The 25417-nt window shown below is 40.4% G+C and overlaps 3 protein-coding genes and 1 long non-coding RNA gene across 16 annotated transcripts in view; 2 read left to right on the top strand and 2 right to left on the bottom strand.

Annotated features, from left to right (window-relative positions):
- Positions 1 to 2: 2 nt before the first annotated feature.
- On the bottom strand, positions 3 to 1571 carry LOC120563768. Its single transcript, XR_005640005.1, has 3 exons — positions 1458 to 1571; positions 927 to 1063; positions 3 to 839 (listed from the first exon to the last, which is right to left on the bottom strand). It is a non-coding gene; the product is annotated as an uncharacterized LOC120563768 (long non-coding RNA).
- stoml1 (stomatin (EPB72)-like 1) lies at positions 1271 to 4623 on the top strand. Its single transcript, XM_039808169.1, has 7 exons — positions 1271 to 1620; positions 2203 to 2309; positions 2401 to 2550; positions 3342 to 3545; positions 3625 to 3844; positions 3932 to 4132; positions 4325 to 4623. Exons 1-7 carry the CDS (start codon positions 1464 to 1466, stop codon positions 4519 to 4521), a joined length of 1236 nt encoding a protein of 411 aa, XP_039664103.1. The 5' UTR covers positions 1271 to 1463; the 3' UTR covers positions 4522 to 4623.
- A 127-nt stretch (positions 4624 to 4750) lies between these two features.
- Positions 4751 to 8011, top strand: LOC120563763 (cholesterol side-chain cleavage enzyme, mitochondrial). Its single transcript, XM_039808153.1, has 9 exons — positions 4751 to 5271; positions 5498 to 5653; positions 5801 to 6000; positions 6125 to 6328; positions 6490 to 6650; positions 6754 to 6920; positions 7151 to 7229; positions 7327 to 7518; positions 7614 to 8011. The coding sequence occupies exons 1-9, from the start codon at positions 5000 to 5002 to the stop codon at positions 7734 to 7736; spliced, it is 1554 nt and encodes a 517-aa protein (XP_039664087.1). The 5' UTR covers positions 4751 to 4999; the 3' UTR covers positions 7737 to 8011.
- A 4-nt stretch (positions 8012 to 8015) lies between these two features.
- ccdc33 (coiled-coil domain containing 33) overlaps positions 8016 to 25417 on the bottom strand; it is a 52146-nt gene continuing 34744 nt past the window's right edge. For 10 of the 13 annotated variants that reach the window (XM_039808154.1, XM_039808163.1, XM_039808155.1 and 7 more), the window contains 11 exons: positions 21371 to 21516; positions 13086 to 13291; positions 12893 to 12956; positions 10638 to 10833; positions 9429 to 9517; positions 9214 to 9345; positions 8981 to 9074; positions 8770 to 8894; positions 8516 to 8605; positions 8284 to 8400; positions 8016 to 8198 (listed from right to left, as the gene is read on the bottom strand). In XM_039808154.1, coding sequence (XP_039664088.1) covers positions 8139 to 8198; positions 8284 to 8400; positions 8516 to 8605; positions 8770 to 8894; positions 8981 to 9074; positions 9214 to 9345; positions 9429 to 9517; positions 10638 to 10833; positions 12893 to 12956; positions 13086 to 13291; positions 21371 to 21516 — 1319 coding nt within the window. In that variant the 3' untranslated portion in view covers positions 8016 to 8138. Of the gene's footprint in view, positions 8199 to 8283; positions 8401 to 8515; positions 8606 to 8769; positions 8895 to 8980; positions 9075 to 9213; positions 9346 to 9428; positions 9518 to 10637; positions 10834 to 12892; positions 12957 to 13085; positions 13292 to 14392; positions 14504 to 21370; positions 21517 to 25417 lie in introns of those variants that run through there. The other 3 variants (XM_039808165.1, XM_039808167.1, XM_039808164.1) reach the window with 2 other exon arrangements.

Genomic DNA, 25417 nt, shown 5'->3' with positions numbered 1-25417 from the left:
GAAACAGAAGAGAACACATAACACAAGACATATTACAAAAATATGCTATAAAGAACAGACACAATACAGAATATCTGGTCTTTTTATTAGTATGATTTAGAGCCTGACCACTACACCATAGTGGCTAATATTGGCCTTTTTTAATTTAATATATATATATATATTGGTGTAGCCTATATGCCAGCCAAAATGACAAAAAAGAAATTTCAGTGCAGAAATAACAAATGTTTGAGGTAATTTAGAAACCAGAAAGCTCTTACACATTTATTTTTGGTGTCCCTTATCAAATGTTTGTTATGTGTTTGTCAAAAAAAGGAGTAACAATCTTTATCTGGTTTTACAGAAACAGAAGAGACCACATAACACAAGACATATTACAAAAATATGCTATAAAGAACAGACACAATACAGAATATCTGGTCTTTTTATTAGTATGATTTAGAGCCTGACCACTACACCATAGTGGCTAATATTGGCCTTTTTTAATTTAATATATATATATATATTGGTGTAGCCTATATGCCAGCCAAAATGACAAAAAAGAAATTTCAGTGCAGAAATAACAAATGTTTGAGGTAATTTAGGAACCAGAAAGCTCTTACACATTTATTTTTGGTGTCCCTTATCAAATGTTTGTTATGTGTTTGTCAAAAAAAGGAGTAACAAGTAATCTTTTTTTCTTTTCGATATTGCCCTCAATATGGTCGGGATCTAAGATGACAATATGACAATATTTATAATTGCTACAGATCCTACAAAAAAAAACACCAAGCAGTTCTTCAACAGAACCTGGTGTGGCCACAGCTGCCTGAGCTCATCTGTAAAGGTAATGCTGTCACCTGAAGAGAAAAAGCCACAGATTTTATCACAGAACATTATCAGAATGGGTACATAACAAAAACAGGTATGTGCGTGTGACGCCATACCTTGTTGAGGCTGTGAAATGCCACTTTGGCCCAGAAAGTGCATGGCCAACTGCTGAATGGGGCCAGTGAGGCCTGTGAGGCCTTCCAGTCCAGGCACAGATGGAGGCATGATGAGGGGACAGTACAATAACATCTGACTGCAACAATATCAGAAACGAGAGACCGAGATAAAAGTGTATCCATATCTATGGATTTATCAACGTGGGGCTTAGCTTGATAAGCCAGACCCACATCAAGATGTTTACATTTGCTGCCGCTAGGGTGCGTCTAGATTTCTAGGCTACGTGGGGCTGCGTCCTGGAATGTAAACTCCAGACGGGCTACAGTAACGTTAGGTGGCAGTAATGAGCCGTCAGTAAACATAGAGAAGAAGAACTGGACCGAAAACACGGAAGAACGCTAGCTAGTTAGCATAATGCTATGACATAATGCATGAGATAGAGCGTCCTGCATTTAACAACAACAACAACAACTGCAGCGGAGACTGATTAATATGAAGTCGCTTCAAATAAGAAATAACAGTTGTTTTACCTAACAATGTTTAGCAAGTCGTATCAGCCGCTCCCTCAGAGGGAGTCCACTTGTCCGAGGACTCCTGGCTTGTTCGTTGACACTGACAGCTTCACACAGCGCGGCTACCACAAAGGGTTTTCATTTGACAACATCCCCAATGTCTCTGAAAACAACTTCACTGGTAGGGAGCTAACATTAACTATGGGAGCTATGGTTTTTTGGGCGGAGTGTTTTGCCATTTATGATCAATACTATGCTGTCAAAGTGTTATTACTGCCTAGTCCATCATGTTTTTTTTTGTTTTCAACGTTTCCTTTAACTTTGTTGTCTTCAAGGGAACTTTGTCTTGCACCTAGGGAAAATACAATATACACGCACAGACTTTGAACATGAAATAAAATAAAATGCATAAAGCATTTAATCAATATAGAACACATGCCAAAACCCATCACCCTACATAGCATTGAACATGCACTTAATAAATGTTGGAGGACTTGCATGAGACAGATAAAAACCACAATGGGTATAGTATAAAGTATGGGTGAGTATAACCTGAAACTGAAACTGGATCTACTTCCAAAAATGCAATTTAATAGCATGTTAGGCCCTTCCTGTCTGCTAAAACTACGTCTTTCAAACTCCACACCCCCAGCTTTCTGTTAATTTGTGTAGTCTCCAATCCCAAGTCAATCTTCTTAGACTTTAGAAAGAAAGCTGGTTTACTAAAGACTGAGTTTTATATTGTTTGTTTATTTTCTTAAAGATACCTCCCAAGGATTGCTGTCCTGGATGTGCAACCTGATTGTCATCTTCCTCGTCTACATCGGCACCTTTATAACATTTCCTATAACAGGATGGTTTGTACTGAAAGTAAGCTGAAATGATCTCTCATTAGTTACTCCCACAGCACGTCCACTCACTAGGAATAAAAACAACCCACTGTGACTCATTTTGTTTGTAGGCGGTGCCTAACTACCAGAGAATAGTAGTGTTTCGTCTGGGTCGAGTTGGTCCTCCAAAGGGTCCGGGTATTGTCCTTGTCCTGCCACTCATTGACCAGTGGCAGAGAGTAGACCTGCGCACCCGTGCTTTCAACATCCCTCCTTGCCAGGTAAACCACTTTAATGAGTTTATAATTAGTGAGCTGTTGTGATGGGCAAGTCCTTACATGCTGAAACACTGAAAAATGCAAAAAACAACTGTTTTGGAGTAGTTTCCCTCACACTCTCCAACGGGTTTTTACATGAAGTCGTTACTAACCAAACTTAAGGATAGATTGACACATTTTCAATTCTGCTTTAAAATAATAGTCAGTCATAAGCTTCAGATAAACATTTTAATAAAGTTTTGCACAGAAGGAGGACTTCCCCATCACGTCCGTTAAAAGCACATTAGGAGTAGATCTCTTAATGGCCAGTATGAACAGGTGGAATGATTACTTTGTGCTACAGGTGGCACTCTTGGTGCACTGTTGATCAGTGTGAATGTTTTGTTTTTAGTATTGTGTCTTTGCCCCTATACACTTCTAAATTACATGCAAATGGATGTCTGATGGCAACGTTTTTTTTTTTAAGCTTAAGAGTTTGTGTTTTTTTTTTTTTTTTTTTAATGAACCTTTCCTTATGCATTTTGGGAAAGTAGCCACAGCCCCATCACTGAAATGCTTCACTGCATTTTGATAAAGCCAATGTGTCACTTTGTTTCAAAACTCTCCTTCTGAGCGGTTAGCATCGGTCTACTGTATATTCAACTTTACACAGTGCATATTACTTCAGTCAATACCAGCTTTAAGAATGAAGAGAAGAGACGCTGTCTCTGTATTCTTTAAATTGTGACAAATGTCAAATGACAGGGTTGGTTAGGTGTCCAGCACTCGTATAAACTGTAATTCTGCTACTGTAGGTGACTACTCTGGATGGCGGGGTGTTGTCAGTGGGAGCAGACATTCAGTTCAGGATCTGGAGCCCCGTCATGTCAGTACTATCAGTCCAGGACCTGAACGCCTCAACCAGGATGACTGCACAGAAGGCTTTGACCTACAGCCTTGCCAAAAAGACTTTCAAGGAGATCCAAACTGAGAGAGTTAAACTTGGAGAATATCTTGGGGTGAGACTACACTGGACCTACTCTCTTCTGGCTTTTCACCGTATCACGTCAAACTTACATCCTTTATTACTCTGTACAGATGGACATAAATGAGATGACTCGTCCCTGGGGGCTGGAAGTGGACAGGGTAGAGCTTACCCTGGGATCTCTACTAAAAGCACCAGAGGGAGGCCCCTCTGGACCCCTCATCATGCCTCCATCTGTGCCTGGACTGGAAGGCCTCACAGGCCTCACTGGCCCCATTCAGCAGTTGGCCATGCACTTTCTGGGCCAAAGTGGCATTTCACAGCCTCAACAAGGTATGGCGTCACACGCACATACCTGTTTTTGTTATGTACCCATTCTGATAATGTTCTGTGATAAAATCTGTGGCTTTTTCTCTTCAGGTGACAGCATTACCTTTACAGATGAGCTCAGCAGTGCCCCTCAGGCAGCTGTGGCCACACCAGGTTCTGTTGAAGAACTGCTTGGTGGGGTCAGGCTCCTGCTCTCTGAAACTTTGGTCCACCAGATTGGGGCCTGCTTCCAGTTTGACATAAGCTCGGAACACGGACAGCATCATAGTTACTACGTGGATTTGAGCCAAGGTGATGGTTCATAAATTGCTCTAAATATGCCACAATAATTATTATTTAAATTTCCCATTGAGAGAAATTCAGTAACTGAATGCAGGCTGTGCTAAATCTGTCTAATAATGCTTAAATGTTCGTGGTAAATAGAAACAAAAGTACAGTTACATAAATATCAACTATCTCCATTGCACGGTGTGTGTTCTGTAGGTAGCGGTGCAGCTGGAGCAGGGTCCTTGTGCGGAGAACCAGATGTGACACTGAGTATGAGTGACAGCGACCTTCTGGCCATGTTCCAGGGCAGGCTTCAACCATTTGCTGCTTACACCAGTGGCAGACTCACAATCCAGGGAGACATTAAGACTGCCATGAAGCTGGAAGAACTCTTAAAGCTACTTAAGAAATAGCGTTCATAGTAGCATTTGTGTACCTATTTATTGAATGTTTAAGTTTAAATGTACAGTACATTCTTTTAAAGTATACATTAATTACATTTGTCATGAACTGAGTTTCTGTTATGGCCTTGTCTTTCTTCACAAATCAAAGCAAATGCTTGTTTACACAGACAACAAATTTCTGAAGGGCATGAGGCATAAGGTCAGTTGGCAGAGTCTCACTTTTTATACACAGAAGATTGCAGGGTGCTATGATGCACGATAAAATATTTAGTAAGTAACGCAGCTCTACATACAAAGACCTACTGCACTGTGGTGTATTCTATTACTGTACTTATCTATCTACTGTGAAGTTCAACTTAAGAGCCTTGATCAGAACCGCAAGGGGGGCCGACTATTAAGACCAGCCTCCTTGTTTTGCACCAGATGTCCCTGGGAGAGCCAGAGCAGTGGCTGAAGGTAGAGCAGAGTGAGCATTTTTGTTGTCGTGATGGCCAGATGGAGTGTGTGGCGCAGCCCAATGATGATGCCCCTGTTCTGGATAGGAGAGCTGACAACAACAGGTGTGCGCTGCAGCAGCAGTATGCCGGTGGTCAGACAGGCGTACTCAGACAGCAGCAGCATTGTCAGGCCTTTCAGTGAGATTCCTGGACTGTGGAAGAATGGGGTGGCCAACTTGTACAATTTTTGGAAACTGGATGGCTTCAGAAACCTTCACCGCATCATGTTGCAGAACTTCAACACGTTTGGACCCATTTACAGGTACGGAAGGCAAAGCAGTTTGCACGGCACTAATCGTCTACTGTCTATCTTAAGTAAACAGTAAAATAAGTAGACAAAACAAATGACTTTGAATGAGGTTCTGATCCAAATATAAATATTTTTGTTCATGAGAAATATTTGTGACCAACAATCTGCAAGGTCATGTTTTCTGGAAACAAACTGACATGACATTTACACCCTTTTTTTCCTCTGACCTGTTTGTCAGAGAAAAAGTAGGTTATTATGAAAGCGTAAATATCATCAATCCTGAAGATGCTGCTATCCTGTTCAAAGCGGAGGGCCATTATCCTAAAAGGCTGAGAGTTGAAGCCTGGACATCTTACAGAGACTACAGGAATCGCAAATATGGAGTTTTACTAAAGTATGTGCTATTGTTATCCCCTTCTATCTGTTTAAATTCTGTTTTATCAATATTTTGACACTCGTGGAAGCAAGGGTTTTACTTTACTTTTTAAGACTTCCTATTAGTTGCTTAGCCAGATTAAGTTAAAATCCAATCTTCCCACAGGGATGGAGAAGACTGGAGATCAAACCGTGTGATTCTCAACAAGGAGGTGATTTCCCCGAAGATGCTGGAAAACTTTGTGCCTTTGCTGGACGATGTGGGCCAGGATTTTGTGGCCAGAGTTCACAAAAAGATAAAGCGAAGTGGCCAGAAACAATGGACCACTGACCTCTCTCAAGAACTTTTTAAATATGCACTAGAGTGTAAGACTGACTTTTAACTCTCTTGATATCCAAGTATGATTTATTTCACTCACTGTCAGGCCTGTGCCCTGTTTTTCTCCCACATTTGCTTGTCTTTGTCTCATGTTTGCTCTGTCCTACACAGCGGTGAGCTCAGTGCTGTATGGGGAGCGTCTGGGTTTGATGCTGGACTACATCGACCCTGAAGCTCAACATTTCATTGACTGCATCACCCTCATGTTCAAGACTACCTCACCCATGCTGTACATACCTCCTGCTCTGTTGAGGCAGATTGGAGCGAAGGTGTGGCGGGACCATGTGGAGGCTTGGGATGGGATATTCAGCCAAGGTAGGACTCCGAGAACAAACAACCAGGATGAACATTTTAAGTATTGTTTTGATTGCCACCATGAGGTTCTCAGTTCTGTTATTTGAAAATCAATTTTTTTGTTTGTTTGCACTGTATATGTTGCAGTGTCTTATTTCATTTATATTCTTTTGGTGCATCAGCGGACCGCTGCATCCACAACATCTACAGGAAGTTACGTCAGGAAGCCGGCACTCCAAAGAAATACCCAGGAGTCCTGGCTAGCCTGCTCATGCTGGACAAGCTGTCCATTGAAGACATCAAGGCCAGCATCACTGAGCTAATGGCTGGAGGAGTAGATACGGTAAGAAGAAAAAAAAAAGAAGCAAATCATCAGAAAAAGAATCCTTTATTTTTCAGAATGAGACTTTTTTGTCTTTCTGCTTATTTCTGTTTGTGTGTTTCAGACTTCTATCACACTGCTGTGGACATTGTATGAACTAGCTAGGCACCCCAACCTCCAGGAGGAGCTGAGGGCAGAGGTGGCTGCAGCTCGGGCTGAAAGCCAGGGAGACATGCTGGAGATGCTGAAGCGGATTCCATTGGTCAAAGGAGCTTTAAAGGAAACACTGAGGTAAAAAAAAAAGAAATGGTGGCGCCAAATATGTAATTCATTAACGATACTGTAAAGATGTTAATTGTTTAGGAAATAGTTTGCCTCTTTCAGATTTATAATACTTAATAAGTACAATAATAAGTATTATTAACACATAGTTGTTCTGAAAATTACCTTTTGTAGTTTACCAAATTGTCATCTACTTGCATCAGTGTTCTTAATATAGATTTTTCACTCTGATCCCTCAGGTTACACCCAGTTGCAGTGAGCTTGCAAAGATACATAGCAGAAGATATCATTATTCAAAACTACCACATCCCAGCTGGGGTAAGATGCAGTTAAAAATATAAATCATCTAAACATGTTTTTGTATTTGATTATTGTTATAGAAATCCTGTTTGTGCTTTTATGGGTTTGTGTTTAGACTCTGGTCCAGTTAGGACTGTATGCAATGGGCAGAGACCCCAAAGTGTTTTTCCGTCCGGAGCAGTATCAGCCCTCCCGCTGGCTGAGGACAGAGACGCACTACTTCAGGAGCCTGGGCTTCGGCTTCGGCCCCCGTCAATGCTTAGGACGCAGAATAGCTGAGGCAGAGATGCAAATCTTCCTGATCCATGTAAGATATACAGAGAATAAAGAGGTGTTTTCACTGTACTCGGAGGCTCATTTACACAGCATTTTAACTCTGTGCGTTATCTTCTATCTTTGCAGATGCTTGAGAACTTCCGAGTGGAGAAACAGCGCCATGTGGAAGTGCAGAGTACCTTTGAGCTCATTCTCTTACCAGAGAAACCTATAATATTGACTTTGAAACCTGTACATACTAGTCGGTAACACAGCATTTGAGAGAAAAATTGTGGTGCATGATAAGCCAAGCTCATTTCTATAGACCTTTATCACAGTTAATTGTAAAGGGATTCACAAAGCACCGCAATATAAACACTAAATAAAATATATATATGTATTGTATATTACATAGTGAGTAATATGAACAATGTTTGAAAATGTGTACTCTGGAATGTACATATGCTTTATTCAACATGCATATGGTAAAAGTGTTGTGAAAAATATCCACCAGGGATGAATAAAACAATACAACTGATTCAAAATATGTCTTGTAATATATCATTTTATTACATTCATTACATATCTAAATATATTCATTTGTGAAACTATCTTATTTGGTACATTAAATCAAAGAAAACTGTGTTTAGTCTTGTCCAACAGTTAAGTAGTTCATTTGCAGGTCATTTTACGGGCTTCTGCTTCCTCTGGCTGCTTCTCTGATACAGACCTCTGTAAGAAGCAGAAATTACTCCATGTCAAATAAAAGAATTTCGCACAGCATGTGTTATGTAAAATGAAAGCCATCTGCACTGACCGAAGGAACATTATGAAGGATTGTGGTGGACGTCCGGACAAAGCCATGCCTGTGCTCACTCAGTTTGATCAACATTTCTTGTTTCTGTCTCCCCCATAATTTAGAGTTCTCCTCCAGCTGTAATACATAAAAACAAAAGCAAAACATCCACTTCACCATGAAGGAAAACGTGACCAGTGACTCATTAAGTCTATGTAGCACATCGAGTATCACTTTTCTTTTATATTTTCACCTGAGCCTCCAGTGTTTGGACTCTTGCCTCGGCCCTCTCCAGTTTATTTAGTAAACTCAGTCTCTCCTTGAGTGGCACAGTTTCTTTTGTCTGAGGGGAGCATGACATACAACAATTTGAGATTTTAGTAACTACAAGATATTAGTACAATAAAATGTATGATCTAAGCTGTGGTCAGTCCTCTGTAATATGATGAATTTCGCAGAATCGTTACATCACACTGTGTGAATACCGGCCTGAATGTGTAGGTGTACCTGTGCTGACTGCTGTATAATGAGTGAGGCAGGCTGCTGGCGAATCCAGTCCAAGTCTCCTCTGAGACGAGTGTTTTCTGCTGCCAGGGCCGACTCCGTCTCTTCCTTTCTGTGGTCAGTCTCACCTACACAGCATGAAGAGATGTTCTGGCTTCTGCAAATGTTTTTTTTTGTGTGAAAACATATTGTTCCCTCACTTCACCTACAGTACCTCTTTGCTTTTTCACCCCCAGCCTTTTGTCACCACTCCGCTTAATCTTCTCTATGAGTTTGCCATCTAATGCTTTCTCCATCTTCTCAATGACCTGGAAAAATGGGAAGGCACAAGTACACAGGATATTATCCTAACATACATTTCAAGCTGTTATTTATAGAAATAAGCATTACCTTGTTGTGATACATATATGTATACCAGTAAGTGTACAGTGGACATTGTAGTTGCACCTTTTCCTGCTGTTTCACTGTGGCCTCCAACGTTGCTATCTTTGCCAAGCAACTCTGGTGGCGCCGAAGACCCTCCTGTTGCTGCTGGTGAACTCTCTGAAGATTTAGTAGCTCCTTCTCACTGTCATTCTTCTGCACAACACACAAAATTGGAAAACTATATAAACTCTACATATACACTGATGTGAATTATTATGAATGATGTATCTTCTGACCTTGATCAGGTCATTCTGCAGCTGTTGGATCCTGTCCCTTTGAGAGGCAGCCTTACTGATCTCACTGGCCAGCTTTAATTTCAGAGAGGCTTAAAAAAACAAACAGACAAATTATACACAGGAGCATAAATCTTGGTAATGATACACACGTGACTGTTATTTGTTTAGACCTTTATAGGCATAGGAATGTGCATTTTTTTGTGGCTACATTCATATGTTGAAATCAGAAAAGGAAAGCTAAATTGATCCATAATGAGACTTAGCATTTGATCTGTAAAGTACGAAACTAAAGTTTCAATGACTTTTCATATTTAGTCCTGAGGCTTAGACATTTGAAATGAAAACTAATGATCCCATCAATAAAGCTTTTGAAATGGAATGGATTTTCTGTTGGATGGGACTTAAATCTGGACGCTTTGCTTTGATGCCAGCAAAGAGACCTTCAGGAACATCCTTTTACTGAGGGTCACAAACTGTCCTTCAGGAGATAAGGGATGTACTACCCGCAGAGCTTATCAGGGTCCGTGGCCTAAATGAGCTGCCTTATCACAAAACGGCACAGTCTGCTTGGGAATAGACACTAACAAGGATTAGCAAACACACAGTGAGCCACCTTCCACCATCACAACTTTGTCTGCCAATGAAATGCCCTTAAATCCATAACAACATGGACTGAAGGTTCAGCAACTGCTGGCTGGAAAATAAACTTTTTGAAATGTGAACTTTTGCTGAGCATGAATCAGAATCAGCTTTATTGGCCAGGTTTGCGCAAACAAACAAGGAATTTGACTCCGGTTAATCTTTGCTCTCAGAGTACAACACTAATAACATAACATATAAGAATAAAAAAAGAAAGGACAGTGAGAATATAAAAAAAAGTTAAAATACTGTTAAGTATACAGAATAACAATACAATAGAATTTAGAAATTTACAAAAAATATACAATAACAATTGAAGAGAGGAAAGGAATAGTGCAATACCAGTCTAGTCTGAGATTTAAGATTTAAATATATATATATAGTGCAAGGCAGTTCAGTGCAATGGTGAAATATTAATAACAATATTGTAATTGTAAGATTGAAAATATAAGAAGAATGTAAATTATTGCTGTTGCATGGTTTTGGTTCAGGGTCATTTTAACACAGGATGCTAATAGATAGATAATATTTGGTTGAGTAATTGAACCATAGTGTTCTGCTGTGGCTTACTTATACGGTCAGCAATCTCAGCCTTGGTCATGACGTCAATGTCGGTATCATCCAGCAGGTCTCGGCCAAGGTCCTGCTGCAGAGACAGATCAGTGCGGAGCTGGCTGTTTTCTGAGTCCAACGTCACCACCTGTGTCCTCAGCACTATGATGTCTTCTGCCATCTTACTCATGGCTGAACGGTAGTTTTCCACCTCCTAAAGAAGAGATGTGGACGGTCACTTGCACGCCAGTTGCTTGAAGTGGGATATTTGTTAAAGTTTGTTATAAAAAAATAATTTAGTATCCCTTTTAATGCTAATCCTGTGTATAGCTCATAGACTTTACCAGATGGTGTGAAGTGCAAAGGTGACTAAAAACTATCCTCCCAATCAAATACTAATTTGTAATCAAATAGCCAGAAACTAGTGTATTTTTTTCCAGGAACAAAAATAGCACCAAATATTGGTGGGACAAATTTGATGCAGAGTGGTTCTATGTACTTTACGACCACTAGATGTCTCTTCAACCCCATTTCTTTATAGAGTCCTCCAGGATGTAGTCAACAATATATTTCTGTACACTAAGAGAATTTAAAAACATCCCAGCAGCAAGTACATACTGCATGCACAGTTTATCATAAAGTCTCAGTGTCTCAAAGAATAATTGATTTCTCTTGGTTCCGGATAAGGACATGACATGAGAAATGGGACATAACTGGAAGCCAAAAGAGAACATTATGCCATAAAGTGTGATTGTTTAAGGTTTGGATACAATGAATTCATGACTCTGGCTCCTCAAATCCAAAGGGACAATAACACCCTAGCCTGTGACGCTCTTTAGTCATGGGAGCTTTAAGCAGGATCATATTTTTGGATAAATCCTAGTCGTGCATTCATGGAGCATTCTCCTGTGAAAGCCCATTTGCTGAACTGTAGAGGCAAAACTCATGCCAAATTTATGAGAGTATTTCAGAAAGACAGACTAAAAAACACACGCTGAATTTTAAACAAATCTCTTTAAAAATTATTTTTGTACAGTTTCTCCTTTCTGTTCACATTCTTGTTCTTCTTTCTCTTTGAAAAGATGCAAATTACTTTAGCTTAACATTTGCTGCAGAGCTCTGTTATCGAGACATTTCTTTGTGTAAGGCCTGTGCGTGTTGTCTAGCAGCTTCTACATGCTCATTGTTCTCTGTTCTGTCACATACTCCTCTATCACACTGAAAAGACAGAACTGAATGGAGACTGAGAGCAGGGTCCAGCTGCATGTATGAGGAGGGGGTGACGATTAGGGGATTCCAATCTCGGATGGTGTGGTTGTGACTCCCGTGGGACACAAGGGTGAAATTGAGCATCTAATTGAAAGGGCAGGGACGAGGTGACAATCATGACTGTAGATGAGATGGTGTCTCTGCTGGGGGGCCCACAGGCATGATGGGAAGGACGGCTCCCCATGATGAGTCTGGTAAGTCATCATGTGTCAAAAATAAAAGGAGAGTCTGTCTCTGCCTGTGAATACTGGAGGTTCCTTCCCCTCGCTATGATTTGACATTAAAGTGGCCTTGCTGTCATACATACTGTCACTTTAAGGACAAATTGTAAAACAGACAGAAGCCAGCTGGATTGAGTTGTGATGTGATATTTAATTAGGGTTTTCCACACCATTATCATTAGCATTGTGTATTTCCAGTAGTATTATACAGTAAATGTATGCACTGTCACAATGAAATCGTCCAATTAATACCCAGATCTCTTTTCTTTCATATAATCTATCAAAATCTACATGAATTAGTAGATGAAGCTTCAGATAACCCTTAAATCTAAGGAGCACATTTAAATAAGTAAATGAAATTATGAAGAAAACCTCACAGCCAAGGGAGAAAAATGTCAAGATATGCATAAATAACACTGTGGGCCTCTAGCACAAGTTTCAGCCTCATCCTTCTCGATCTATCTTGAGTGCAATCTATTCTACTATCTGCCATTTTGTCTTCCAACTGCTTCACCATTCTCTCCCATTTCATTGGCCTTCTCATGTCACTGTTCACCAACTATGCAAAAAGGTTTACAAAAGCACGCACATCCAGACAATAAATACTAGGTGCTGGACAGAAGAACATGTAAAAGACGGAAAAATAGAGTCTGCAAACTAGATAATGCTCCTAGAAACATACGTTTAATCGAGCATCAAGCTCTTCTTCACTAACTAAACATGACAGTGACGACTGCTTCACTGATTGATTCAAGAGTTTAGGTATTGATTATGTCTAATCACCTTAGTTTGGAGGTCGGTGATCTCTGCCATGTGGGGATCATCCTCAAAGTCATGCAGAGGTGTTCTAAGGCACGAACACATTCCAAAATAAAAATAAAAAACGTATTAGTTAAATTAATCCATGACAATCTTTAATTCTTACTAAAATATTATTCACACAATGATCATCAAAATAAAACCTTAGCAGCCTTACCGTTTATGTGGATGATGTACTTGATAGGTGTGGTTTATGTTGGGTCTGTTGACCTGTGGAGCCTCTGGCCTCTCAGCTGGCCTCTTCTGTTCTTGTTGGACTGCTCTGTGGAGCTCAGTCTTCGCTCCCTTGAAAAGGTAGCGCCCATTTGGTAGGATCTGTGCCAGGGCATCATGGGATGGGAGGTCGTATCCATCCTTCAGAAGCTGTAGAGGAAATATTGTTTTCTTTGATACAATGCATCTCCAAACTGGGTTAGAAATAGTCTCAGAAATTGCTCATGACAAACATCTCTTTAATGTTCAGTTTTTAACCACTCAAAAACATACTTAACATTGTTTTATCAGATTGATACTTCAAGACTTTTCCGAATTTAATGAAAATTGTTTATAAACTTAATTTTGAACTGAAAATGATGCAAGACTTCTGTTCTGTTCTCAGAGCCCCATCTGTAAAACCTGGTTAAATACAGTAGATTTTTTAATATGCTCTCTTTCTGTGATTGTTGTTGACAGTAATTTTTAGGCAGCAATATCCCTTCTAAATTAGTCTATCAGGATTTATGTTATTGGAGTTTTGTAAGAGTGTGTTCATAAGTAGTCTGACAGGGGGTTCAACCTCTATGGGGTCTAATTGACCCCAAGCATAAATAACACCACCCTCATCAAGTCCAGTTTGTGGTAAGGAAAGGGTTCTCTTATACGTATTTCATTTTCCTACATATTGGGTTTCAACTTAATACATTTTTCATCTATTGTTATTATTTTTACACACACACAGTAGTGGGCTCTGTGAGACTCCAAACCACAAGGCCCAGTAAAGCCCTTTGAATAACACACAATAGTTAAATACACAAGTTAGGAGAATTAGCTTTGCAAATATTGGCTGTTGGTTGTCCAAGCAAAGTGCTAAACAGTCTTCCATAACAATGTGGGAGTACTACTGTACATCAGCAATGACAACATTAAATCTACCAGTTGTGTTTTTACAGAAAATGAAAGCTTTTATCCAAAAAAAACATTGGGACCTCTCAGTATTCACTGTGCTTGTGTGTGGCCTGTTCTACCTCTTCATCTCTTGAACATAGGGCTGTTACATCACTATGCACCCACTCTATAACATGAGAGCTCTTAGTCAATAACCCTACAGTCCTTCAAGTATGAGCCTTGCATATACAATGTACACTGGCAATGATCGTGGTTGCCAGGTAGCACAAATTCAAAGGATTGACATGAAATAGAGTCATTATCTATTATCTTCCTACAGGCTCTCCCTCCGACACATACCTCCACACTGTCAGAGCCTACCTTTACAGCTGCAGGGTTGCTAAGTGATTTTGTCTTTTTCGAGGCCTTCATCCACCACAAAATATCAGAGTCCTTTTTTGGGAGCGAAAATGTAACTAATGGTGGATGTGAAAGTTGGAGCTCTGTCATTAAATCAGAACAATCAACCTGTAACCACAACACAAGCCTTAGCGACTCCCAGGCCAATGAAAGAGAGTCCTGTTATGTAGAAACAGCTCAAAGCAAAACAATGGTACACTATTTACATCTGGCATGTCTAAATCTCTATTTTTCAGTGGTGGACAGTTACTCACTACATTTCCTCAATCACTGTACTACGGTACCATTTTGAGGTATACTATTATTAATTATTCTGAAATGGGCCAATCTGCAAAATGAATACTTTTACTTTTGGTACTTTAAGTATATTTTAATGCCAAAGCATTCATTTGTAACAGAGTATTCCTGAATTGTTGTACTGTTACTAACTTAAGTAAAACATTGGGAGTACTTCTGCCACCACTGCGCTTTTGTATGGAGCGTTATGAAAACTAAATCAAACCTTATCTTTGTACCTGGAGGCAGTGTGTAACAATCAATGGAATCAAAGGGAGGTTCCTGCTCAGTAAATACCAGCCCCCACATGAATTTTGTCTTAGCCTGGATAAGCAGATTGATGGGACAGACTAATGATTTCTAAGTGACGTGCTGTGCAGCACCTGTGGCTCCCTCGGAGCATTTATTCCCAGCTTCACTCAACTCAGCCAGTCTCTTGTCAAATCACTAATACTATGCAAATGAAATATAAAATTTCATATAAACTGTAACATGACTAAAAACATAAAAAATAGGGTGGATTTTTGGATAGACAAAAACTAAATATGTCAATAAAAACACACATTTCCAAATACTGAACTTTTTAGAAAAAGTGAAAGAAGTGTCTATGTGCACATTCATTTATGCAAATGCATGTGGAACCTTCAATAGCCTGGATCAATACATTTCCTGCTTGGGTAGCTCATTAAGCTGGGAGAGACAATCATTGATGGCACAAGATCTGATTGAGACTAAATGATAAAAGAGGGGGCAGGAAGGAGGAGTCATCAATTATATAAAAGACCGGGCTCACTTCACAATCTCCATCTATACTTGATCTGCATATTGTGGAAGCAATGTAAACAATTTGTTCTGCTGAATACATACAGTAAACAGTGAACTTAAACCAGTAATGCAGTGCATTAAGCAATCTGCCCTGATCTTTTGCATGCTTTTAGCAGGCAATGAAATGTGTTGGACACAAATTAGCTTAGCAAAACAGCTGGGTGCAGTGGACAATAACTCTGAGAAAAATATACAAAATAACTATGTTTTTTTAGCCAAACCCAATATTGGCAGGTAATTCAATTCAGTTTAAATAAATACTAACAACCATGTGCATGCATATCTCAGTTACAGCTTCACATATAAAAGCCGACTCTGTTCAGTTTTTAGATAAATATTTTCATAACTGACTGCTTTAATTCATGATAAATTATTCACTGGATGCTTGCAGCTATGTGCTCTGCCAGAAGACATAATCTTTTCTAATTCAACAAGGGAAAACCTGTACAAGTGAAAACGCTTCCTGCCGAGTCTAATACCACATTATCATGTATGAGTTGCCGACAAATTTATAAAATAATTCACGTTGTGCTTTGCAGTTGCTTCTCGTGTTCAGAATGCCGCTGACCCTGTTACATGTAATCAGGGGAGAGCTGGGGAGGGGAATGGGATGGGATGTGTGCGCTGCGTGTCCCCATGCAGGAGATGGAAGGGGGAGGGGAGTCTCAGTGAAACAGAGTCGATCTGTTTGTCTGGGCTTTCTGTAACATCATCAGAATTCAGCACACAGCCTGCAAAATGTAGCAAATGGGCTCTTCATTGGAGTGAGACTCAGAGTCTGCTGCCACACAGGGCTTCAATTAGCCTGCCAGAGCAAGGCGGCTCCCAGGAGCTTTGTCTACGTCCACATATTCCACCTTTCCTGTCCACCGCCTTTTATTTCTTCCTTTCATTCCTTCATCTGACCCAGACTTTTTCCTTTTTTTCCTACATTTGAACTCAGCATCCTCCCTGTCCTTCCACCCTACAAAAGCACCATCCTCCTTAACCGTCCCATGATGCCATCCACACATGACAAGCCAAGCGGAAAAACTTGAAGTGTGCTAAAATAATAATAACAAGTTTATTTGATATAGCACCTTTTACAGACAAAGTCACTAAGTGCTTCACTGAGGTAAAAGGTCTGTTGGAGAACTGAAGCAGAAAGGAGAGAAAGAACTGAGAAAAGAGGATGTAGTGGTTTCTACAGCTGGTCTCTCGTCACCACAGGAATTCAGCACAGCAGTGTGGCGCTTGCTCTTTTATGTGTGTGCTGCTGCAGTGGAGATCTTAATCAACAAATAATGCGATTAGAAGAGAGAAGCAACAGTGACATTTCTCACAAGTATTCTATTTTTGATCACTCATAATTATACACTCTGTGTTGACCTAGTGGTTGAAGATGTGAATACAGATGAAGACAAATGGTTTTACACACAGGATGTGCTGGGAAAATATCTAAAAGCCTGCTCATTGATATTGATATCCAGTAGAGACATTGCACGTGTTACATAAGATAATAACTATAACTATTAATAATACTATTATATAGTTATATTATAGAGTATTATTAAGATATGCAAAGATGAAATAATTGCATAATTCTGTTAAAGCTACACACCAAACAATAAAAGTTGTCATTTATTGAAGCATTGAATTATATCTGCGGAAATTCCCATTCAAATTCTAATTAAGTCAAATTGGTAATAATTGATCCGCATTTAGGCTCTAAATTCAATAACATTAACTTATGCAAAATTTAATTTCAACTAATTGTTTCAACCAGCTGTGACTAAAATGTTTTACCAAATAATTAAATTAAAATGACATTTTGTTCCGTGTGTAATCATATCTGTGCCCTGCCTGTGCCCTGTCAGCAAAATAAAATCACACGTGCAGTGAGCCGTTATGGAGGTATAAAGGTTTTTAAAATATTGCAATAGAAAAAGAGCGACACAGAGTGAGAGGAGGGATGGAGAGAGAGGTGTGTGTCAAGGGCAACATGTAGCTTTGACTCAAGGACGTGTGAGGCTGACAGCCAAGCCCACTCCTTAGGAGGTCCACAGTGAAAGCAAAGCCAAGGAATATCAGTAAATCAACGTTTGTCAATTACGGTTATGCTGTCGTGAGACCACAGTGCTCCATAAACAAACAAGACGTGTGTGTAAAAGCAGGGTCGGCCCTGAGCATAATGAAAGGTGTGGGTGAATGAGTGCAAACACAACTCAGTAACAACAGTATGGTAGTGGAAATAAAGCTAACATATAACCTCCAGATTTTAACAAACCACACATACATTCAATCCTCAAATTGTTGATAGTAGTATGGAGTATTCCTGAATTGTTTGATCTTCTTGACTAGATCACACAAAACTGGTAATATCTACTTATACACTGAGTTTGCAAGAAATCCCCCTAATTCTAACCACAAGCAAATAGCAGCTAAGGTAGCACCTGATATAATATGTGAATTCAACTGGCGTTTGCTCATGGCTGGTAGCAGCCTTATAAGGATTTCAAAAGACTTAATATAAAGGTAATGAGTCATGAATCATTCCTATGAGCTTCACGGTGAAAGAAAGAGCAAGGGTCCCTTACTTTAACTTTTCCAATCAACCGCAGCTGTCAGATAAATAGTAAAGTTAAAAAGTACAATATTTCACTCTGAAGTATTATTATTATTTTTTTTATTATTTTGATTAGGACAATGCACATTAATCAACATTTCTGTAAATGCACCAGTGTTTCAACTGTAGTACCTAGCATGCATGTCTTTATGGTGGGAGGAAACCGGAGCACCCGGAGGAAACCCACACAAACACAGGGAGAACATGGAAACTCCACACATGAAGGCCCGGAACAACTTGGATTTAAACCCAGAACCTTCTTGCTGTGAGGCAGAAGTGCTAACCACTGAGCCACCGTGCTGCTGCTGAAATGTATGCAGTAGACGTATAAAGTAGATTATAATGGAAATACTCAAGTGAAGTAAAAGTACTTTAAACTAAGTACAGTAATTGAGTAAATGCACTTAGTCACATTCCACCACTCCAAGAGGAGATCAGAGTAATTCATTTTGTATGCAAGGACACCGAGCCAGCCTAAAATTCAAAACAGATTTTGAAATACATTAAAAAAGGAAAACAAAAAGTCTATGGGAGGCAATTGAATTTCTAATGCTTACTATACTATAAATCCTGTGGGTTTCTTGTGAATTCCCTGATCCTAATCAAACATGTATAAACAGTATGACTAAGCCTCTGGGGACAATGAAGCAATCTCAACCAGCCCTAAAGCCTTGCCAACAGCAGGCTGGTGTCTATGTCGCAGTCATGCACAGCACAGCGAGTATCAGTGACTGCTTTTCCCCGCCGGCTTGACATGACCTTTTCAAAATGCTATACAACCAAAGCTTAATGACTAACACACCGGTTGACATTTACCGAAGCCAACTTGCTGTTGAATAGTTCAGAGAAACATCAAAACGCTAATGTCGCTTGTACCCAAAAGTGACCCCCAAGAGTAAAAGATATGGAGATTTGTATGAAACTTTGCATAGAAGTAATAAACACAAACTATAAAAAAAAAAAATGTCAGTAGGTTTTGGAAAAAAAATTATTCAATGGCAAAGTAGGGAATCTATTCAAAAGTCATGCTGTAGCTATAACGACGATTGTCCAGTAAAAACAAACAAATCAAAATAAATGAAACATCTTGGCTTAAAATTACAAGCATGCCACATCATGTCTGAGGCTGTGAAAAGGGCATGAAGATTGATGAGAGAGTGGAAGGCGTGCCTGTTCTGTAATACATCATTCCTGTTGTGGCAGGACTGTCAGTGGGATTGAATTTACATCAGAGGGCAGACAAGTGATGCAATGATGTCAACACCCAGCCACACACCCTTTCCCCAAAACACAGGTGTGAGGCCAGACAAGTCAACTCATGTGATTACAAAGCTCAGAGAGAAAGACCAGCTTCCACCCCGGATCCTTTCAGGAGATGGAGATCTTGAGAACACTGTGTCTGAAAGCTTATGGCCTGCATCTTGATTATCCCCAGTATGGCGAACAGGTCAGGAGAGCAACTGCCATTGAAAAAGGGTCAATGGACCCAAATGATGAGCACATAAATTGTTCCCATTCCAGTGTGTACATTACTGTGGAGAAGATGGCTATTTAGAGTGCCGTTTGGTATGTATTCATCAGTCATATAGCTTCTATGCAACCTTGGAAAAAATAATTTGTCATGTGTAGAGAGGAATTAATGGCATTTGCCAGGGGTCCATCAGAGGGTTAAAGACTTACATTAGCTTCACATCGACCGAGGCGAGCAAAGGCACGGGGGGCTGATGGGACATTGTGCATTCTAGGTACATCATTTACATTTCTAAAATCAGATAAGAACGCGCAATAGAGAAGTTAACCCTTCAACCCTTTTTTTGTGCAGCGCAATGCTCTGATCTTTAATGACCAGGCGGGGCTATTCAGCAGGGTTTCATGATGGCCAGCCCTGTATAGATAGACAGATGATGGGCTATTAGCTGGAGCTGAGCTGATACAAGACAAGCTAGACAATAGCTGACACTGCTGAAACAGCTTCATTGTGAAGCAACAGCAGCATCAGCAGCACATCTGTATTCAGATCAGAGGCGATTGCGTTGTTACACATTTAGCTGAGGTGGGAATAGCGGCTTTAGGTTTAGCAGAATAGCTTTAGATTTGCTCTGAACGGTCTGCTCCAGCTGCGGAGTACAGATACAGGCCCCTGCATGGCACTTAAAACACTGCAGCCCAGCTCAACATGCACACAGAGCCAAGGAGCTCCATGCACCCCCACTCCGTCCTTATCAGAGAACAGCAGGAGAACGAGGTAAACAACTGAGGAATTAGCAGTAAATAAACCTGGTAAAAGCTGTCTTAGTGACTCCGCTGTCTGTTAAATGTAGAATCATGGAGTGCTTTATGCAGGGCTTGGTTCCCAGGAAATGCCTGTGAGATAAGTCAAAGTGGAAATTTACATAAATAGCTCTTTTTTGTATTATACATGTATTATACATTAGAAACGTCATAATTATGAACATATACTTAGGGGCTCTTCCGTATAACAGCCATCAGAACCTTGGCTTATGATGACCCTCAGTGTTCAAGGTCTCTCAAGCTCTCAGTTCCTGTATTTAGACTCAGACTGAACCGCCCACATTTATGCCCCCCCACCCCACCGTGCCCAGTTTGCTCAATAGCCTTTCTTCCTGTTTTTGTCTGTCAAGGACAGCTTGTATCATTGAGGTTAGAGTACAGTACAGTTATAGTCCAAGACTTACTGGACAGTGCCAAATGCCTGTTGGCCTTGTTGATTACATTATTTACAGAATGTCTTCAATTTTTGGCACAACACAGAGATTGGAAAGCACAGCATGGCAGAAAGGCGTTTATGAGGGAAACAAAAGCCAGACAGAAAAGGTTGGAGTCATAATCAGAAGAAAACTAGATGTATGTAAGAAAAGCTTTCAGGAGTTTCAGTTAAAGCAGCTGAAATAGCCAGCTTCAACCCAAATTATGTTACTTATTGACAATGTTTTCTAGACCGGAATTTCTCACTGCACAATGTATTTGTAATGGCCAAAGTAGTCAGAATAAACCTAGATGATCACAATCAACAACACACCTCACAGTCGCAATACAGAGCCACCAGATGTCACTGTGGCCCCATTTCATCTCCCGTCAGCGGCCTCCGTTATGTGTGTGAGAAGTGCAGAGAGACTCTGCTCACCCTGCGGTTTCTAAACTGCACATCTGCAATGTGTGGAAAGTGTCTGTAAAGCTATTACTATTCAGGACCAGTTCCACACTTCCCGTACCTCTGTCTGCAATACTCTCAAACCACAACAGTGCCCGGTGGCAGGAGGCTCAGGAATTACTGTACACTGCAGCTCTGCTGGAGTAGGACTGCATACATTATGCTGCATCTGAACCTGAGGTCCTGCCTGTAGGGAGTACCAGAGCCCTGCCAATAAAAAATACACAACACATACGTACGGTTATTCTTGAAATAATTGCAGTGGTGATGATGCCTGGAGAGCAGTTTGACAATCAAATGCATGACAAATCTGATACAATTCTGAATGATATCATGTACAAAGTGGATTTCATATTATGCAGCAGTAGATTGGGGGGATAGATTAAAGCAGATACGTCACAAGATGGACAAAAAACACACAAAGGAGAACCTTTATAAAAAAATTTCCTTATCCTGGACCTCTCTTACATTTCTTCCTTTATGCACCTTTCCATCATACATTCCAAAAAGGCAAAGTGGAAGTATTAATGCACAGCAGATCTACCTGACTGCTGCTATCAAGCTCCTGTTTGTTCTGACCGATGGGGTGAAAAAAAAAAGTAATCCGATTCTTTTCAGGGCAGCCATTGCACAAAATCAATACTATATAAGGAGGCCTGATGAATTTGAAATTTGTACTCAGAGTGAATATTGATCAGTCTCAGTCACAAGTCTTTTGAGAGCACATGTAGATTTACAATCAATATGTAGTTTAGAACACACAACTCTATAATTATAAATCTAACATGAGTAAAGAGAATACCATCTATTCATCTACTTCTTTTAAAATAACTTAACCTGATCATAGTGTTATGTTGTATTTAATAAGCAGAGGTGCTGTAACTTTCATTTTCTTCAGATAGAGTTTAGAGAACACATAGTATTGACACTCTAGCAGGACAGAGAGCTGGGCTGGGCGTGGTGCTCTTGCCTGAGAGGAACACTATGACTGAAGGACCCCTCCTCCTGGTTTGCCTCAAGCACTAAAGATGGGTCAGTCATTGGTAGAATGCATGGAGCAAATTGAGTCTTAGAGATTTTGGATGTTTAATAACATCACACAGTAAATGCATTAGCCCTGGTGTAAGAACTATCAACATTGCAAATATGGATATTATAGAAAACCGAGAAATAACAATTCCTTATTAGATGCAGTGGTTATTTTATATCTAAAGCACTTGGAATGAAAAGACCCCTGACTTAACATGCCGGTCTAGCAGAGAGAGCCTGTGTGACTGAAACTATCTTGTTCCTGTGGATCATCAAATTGAGAGCTGTGTGCTGGAAGGTATTCTCCAGACTCCTATCTAATATCATTAGGAGCGGATACACATCGCCTGGACTAATCCAGCTGTTCCTCACAATTACATTTTAGCCTCTTAGACATATCTGACCCAAGTTTATTGCAATAGTGCTTTCCGGGCACGACTTTATGATTGAGTTATTGGCTGGAAAGGAAGTCTAGTAAAAATACTTATGAGCCTTACTCATAGCCAATTCAGTTTTACAAATGGTCTCATTTTAAATAAAGAAAGTCCTTAGTTTTGTTAAAGGCTTGTCCAAATTCAGGAAGCTAAGAGCCCATGTCTGCCAGAAAAATTCACCGTGTATTACAGTAGAACGGTTGTACTGTTTCCCCTGTGTTTAGCTGGTAAAATACGTGTACCTAGAGTGACAGTAATATGACACAAAAATTCAAACCAACATAAAATCCCATTACCGTACACTGTATTAGATGCCCTTTAAATTAAGTTAGATACAAGATTACAAACTGGAGCACAAGAGACATGTTTATGTAAATAAACATCCTATACAACATTTATAGAAATCAGCTCAGCCAGCAGGATGAGGCCGCATACGTCTCAGAGACAGACTCGCTGCTCTGTATCTTGCAATATGAATGTTGGCTCACAAATGGCTCCTTCATTAACCTGGCATCTGGAGGCCATCTAATAAGCAGACTTTTCCTTGAAGCACAACTCCAATCTGTCTCTCAGAAATGAGGGTGCTGAACTGCAATGAGCACCAAGGACATATAGTCTGCATGTGGGCATGTTTGAGAAAGAAGAGAGGCGGTCACTGAGGAAAATACAAGGCACTAAGCTATGCGTAGTCACACAGTCCTTGTCTTGTTAGCATTAGTTTGTTCTGCTTGTCTGGGCCACCAGCCCACTGACACATGAATTATATTGTGGGGCTGTTTCTCTGTCTTCAGTCAAATACAGATTAAATGGGATATTGAACCTTTAAATCTTTCTGGTTGGGCCAGCTCCTTCGATCCAAAGCTGGGCTAGTGATGTATGGTGTTGCAGAGTCTTAACACACCAATCTTCTGCCTCAGCAAAGGAGTGTAGTGACAGCTGCAGAGATAGTCACTGTCAGAGTGCAGCAGTGATGATGAGCCTCTCCATCCAGCAGCGGGCAACTAGTTGCAGCGATCCCCTGGCGCTGTCCGTGAGGCTGAGGAGAACAAAAGCATCAAAGCCGAAGCTCTCCTCCTCGCTCCTCTCATACGGGGAGGGGCCGAGCTGTGAAGGGGGAGGCACCATGTGTACTTGATTCAATTAGGCAGTCTGTGAGGCCTCCCCCGGGAGCAGGCTGGAAAGAAAGGGGCTGCAGGCCTGTCTAACAAAGACGTTCAACCCAACCCTTTGCCCCTTCTGAATCCACCTCATTAGTCAGTGGAGTAAGTGTTGATCATCCCAAACAGTGTCCTCGCCACACAACAGTATGAGGAGGAACAGATCTCCTTCTGAGGACAAAACCCAGATTTTGTGCATTTTGTGTATACATTTCATGTGTATTTGTTTACTGTCTGTGCATTCCAGTTATGCTTGCTAGTTAAAATTACTTTTCTGCAAAAAGTTATATTCTGTCTGTCCATCGTATTTGAGCCACTGCAGCACAAACAGAAATTGACACAGGATTTCAGAAAGAGAAAATAAACCAGCATAGGAAATATCTCAGTCCAAGCTGTGTGTGAGCATCAATAGAAACCATATCTGTTGGCAAACATCTGTCATATCCACTGACTACACATATCTGACTCACACCACTGAAAGTCTTGCATGTTTCAAAGTTTCCTCTGTATCACAGAGAATAAGCAGAGCATTTATATCTTTTGAATGTCAGACAGATAAATACGGTCCAGTGAATCGCAGCAGATGTCGGTGTTCCTGCATTTGCACGTTGTCACAGTTGCTCATAAGCAGTGGCAAAAAAAGAGAAAACGGAAACATCTGCTTGGTCCGCTTTAATCAGTGCCATGCCATATCTGTCAACACCAATCTGTTCCAAATATTTTCAAGATCATTATACAGAGATGTGAAACATGGCAAGCAAGAAAAACATGTTCATGCTTTCATTGATGGTATAGGCGAAGGTAATACAAGCCAGATTTCATGGCTATTTTAGCCAAGCCACCATGCAATAAATCAAATAGGCTATTTGCACAAGTAACTAGTTTGCTACGGTTATCACAGATGAACAAAAAACAAATCTGATATGTTCAGTCACAGCCACCCCAACTGCTCATGTGCACTCACATTCACCTACAGGCCCACCAACCTGCAGCGTGACAGTCACACCTGCTGTGCTCTGGGACCACTTGGCTGTTTTAGCAATCATTGCCATCATAGGAACCAGAGATAATTACACAGCTTCCACCCACCAGGCTGGCCTGCTTCGCTAAAACCTGTATTGCTCCAGTGCAGCAATAACACTTGTCTAAATGAATGCACGGCACTTTAGTGCACGACTGACAGCGCCCATTTATTCTGCCGTCCAACTGGAAGAAAAAACAAATTAATTTGGCACTTAAGGCCCCCACCCCTGTGAATAATGTATCACCCATCCCTCAAACCGCAACCCCCACCCCCAAATCACCACCATTATTCAACCCTCTTTTTTATGATTCCCAGTTTTAGGTAACAAAACTGTTAAGAGTCTTCCATCAAAGCCTTTTACATTTATACAGCAAGAATCACTTGTGTTTGATCTCAATCTGCTCTCATCAGCATCTCCATCAATCTTAAATAATCATTACATTTGTCTAAAACAATAATTTATT

The sequence above is a fragment of the Perca fluviatilis genome, chromosome 8 (assembly GCF_010015445.1).
Source record: "Perca fluviatilis chromosome 8, GENO_Pfluv_1.0, whole genome shotgun sequence".
NCBI classification, from domain to species: Eukaryota; Metazoa; Chordata; class Actinopteri; order Perciformes; family Percidae; genus Perca; species Perca fluviatilis.
The sequence above is the reverse complement of the archived record's forward strand: the minus strand, read 5'-3'. Positions and strand labels throughout refer to the sequence as shown.

Coding starts and splice junctions, on each gene's coding strand:
- LOC120563763 (XM_039808153.1), top strand. CDS start 5,000: ATGGCCAGATGGAGTGTGTGGCGCAGCCCAATGATGATGCCCCTGTTC. Junction 6,651..6,753: donor TGGCTGGAGGAGTAGATACG/GTAAGAAGAAAA, acceptor TGTGTGTTTCAG/ACTTCTATCACACTGCTGTG. Junction 6,921..7,150: donor GCTTTAAAGGAAACACTGAG/GTAAAAAAAAAA, acceptor CTGATCCCTCAG/GTTACACCCAGTTGCAGTGA.
- stoml1 (XM_039808169.1), top strand. CDS start 1,464: ATGTTTAGCAAGTCGTATCAGCCGCTCCCTCAGAGGGAGTCCACTTGT. Junction 1,621..2,202: donor CTCTGAAAACAACTTCACTG/GTAGGGAGCTAA, acceptor ATTTTCTTAAAG/ATACCTCCCAAGGATTGCTG. Junction 4,133..4,324: donor CTACGTGGATTTGAGCCAAG/GTGATGGTTCAT, acceptor TGTGTTCTGTAG/GTAGCGGTGCAGCTGGAGCA.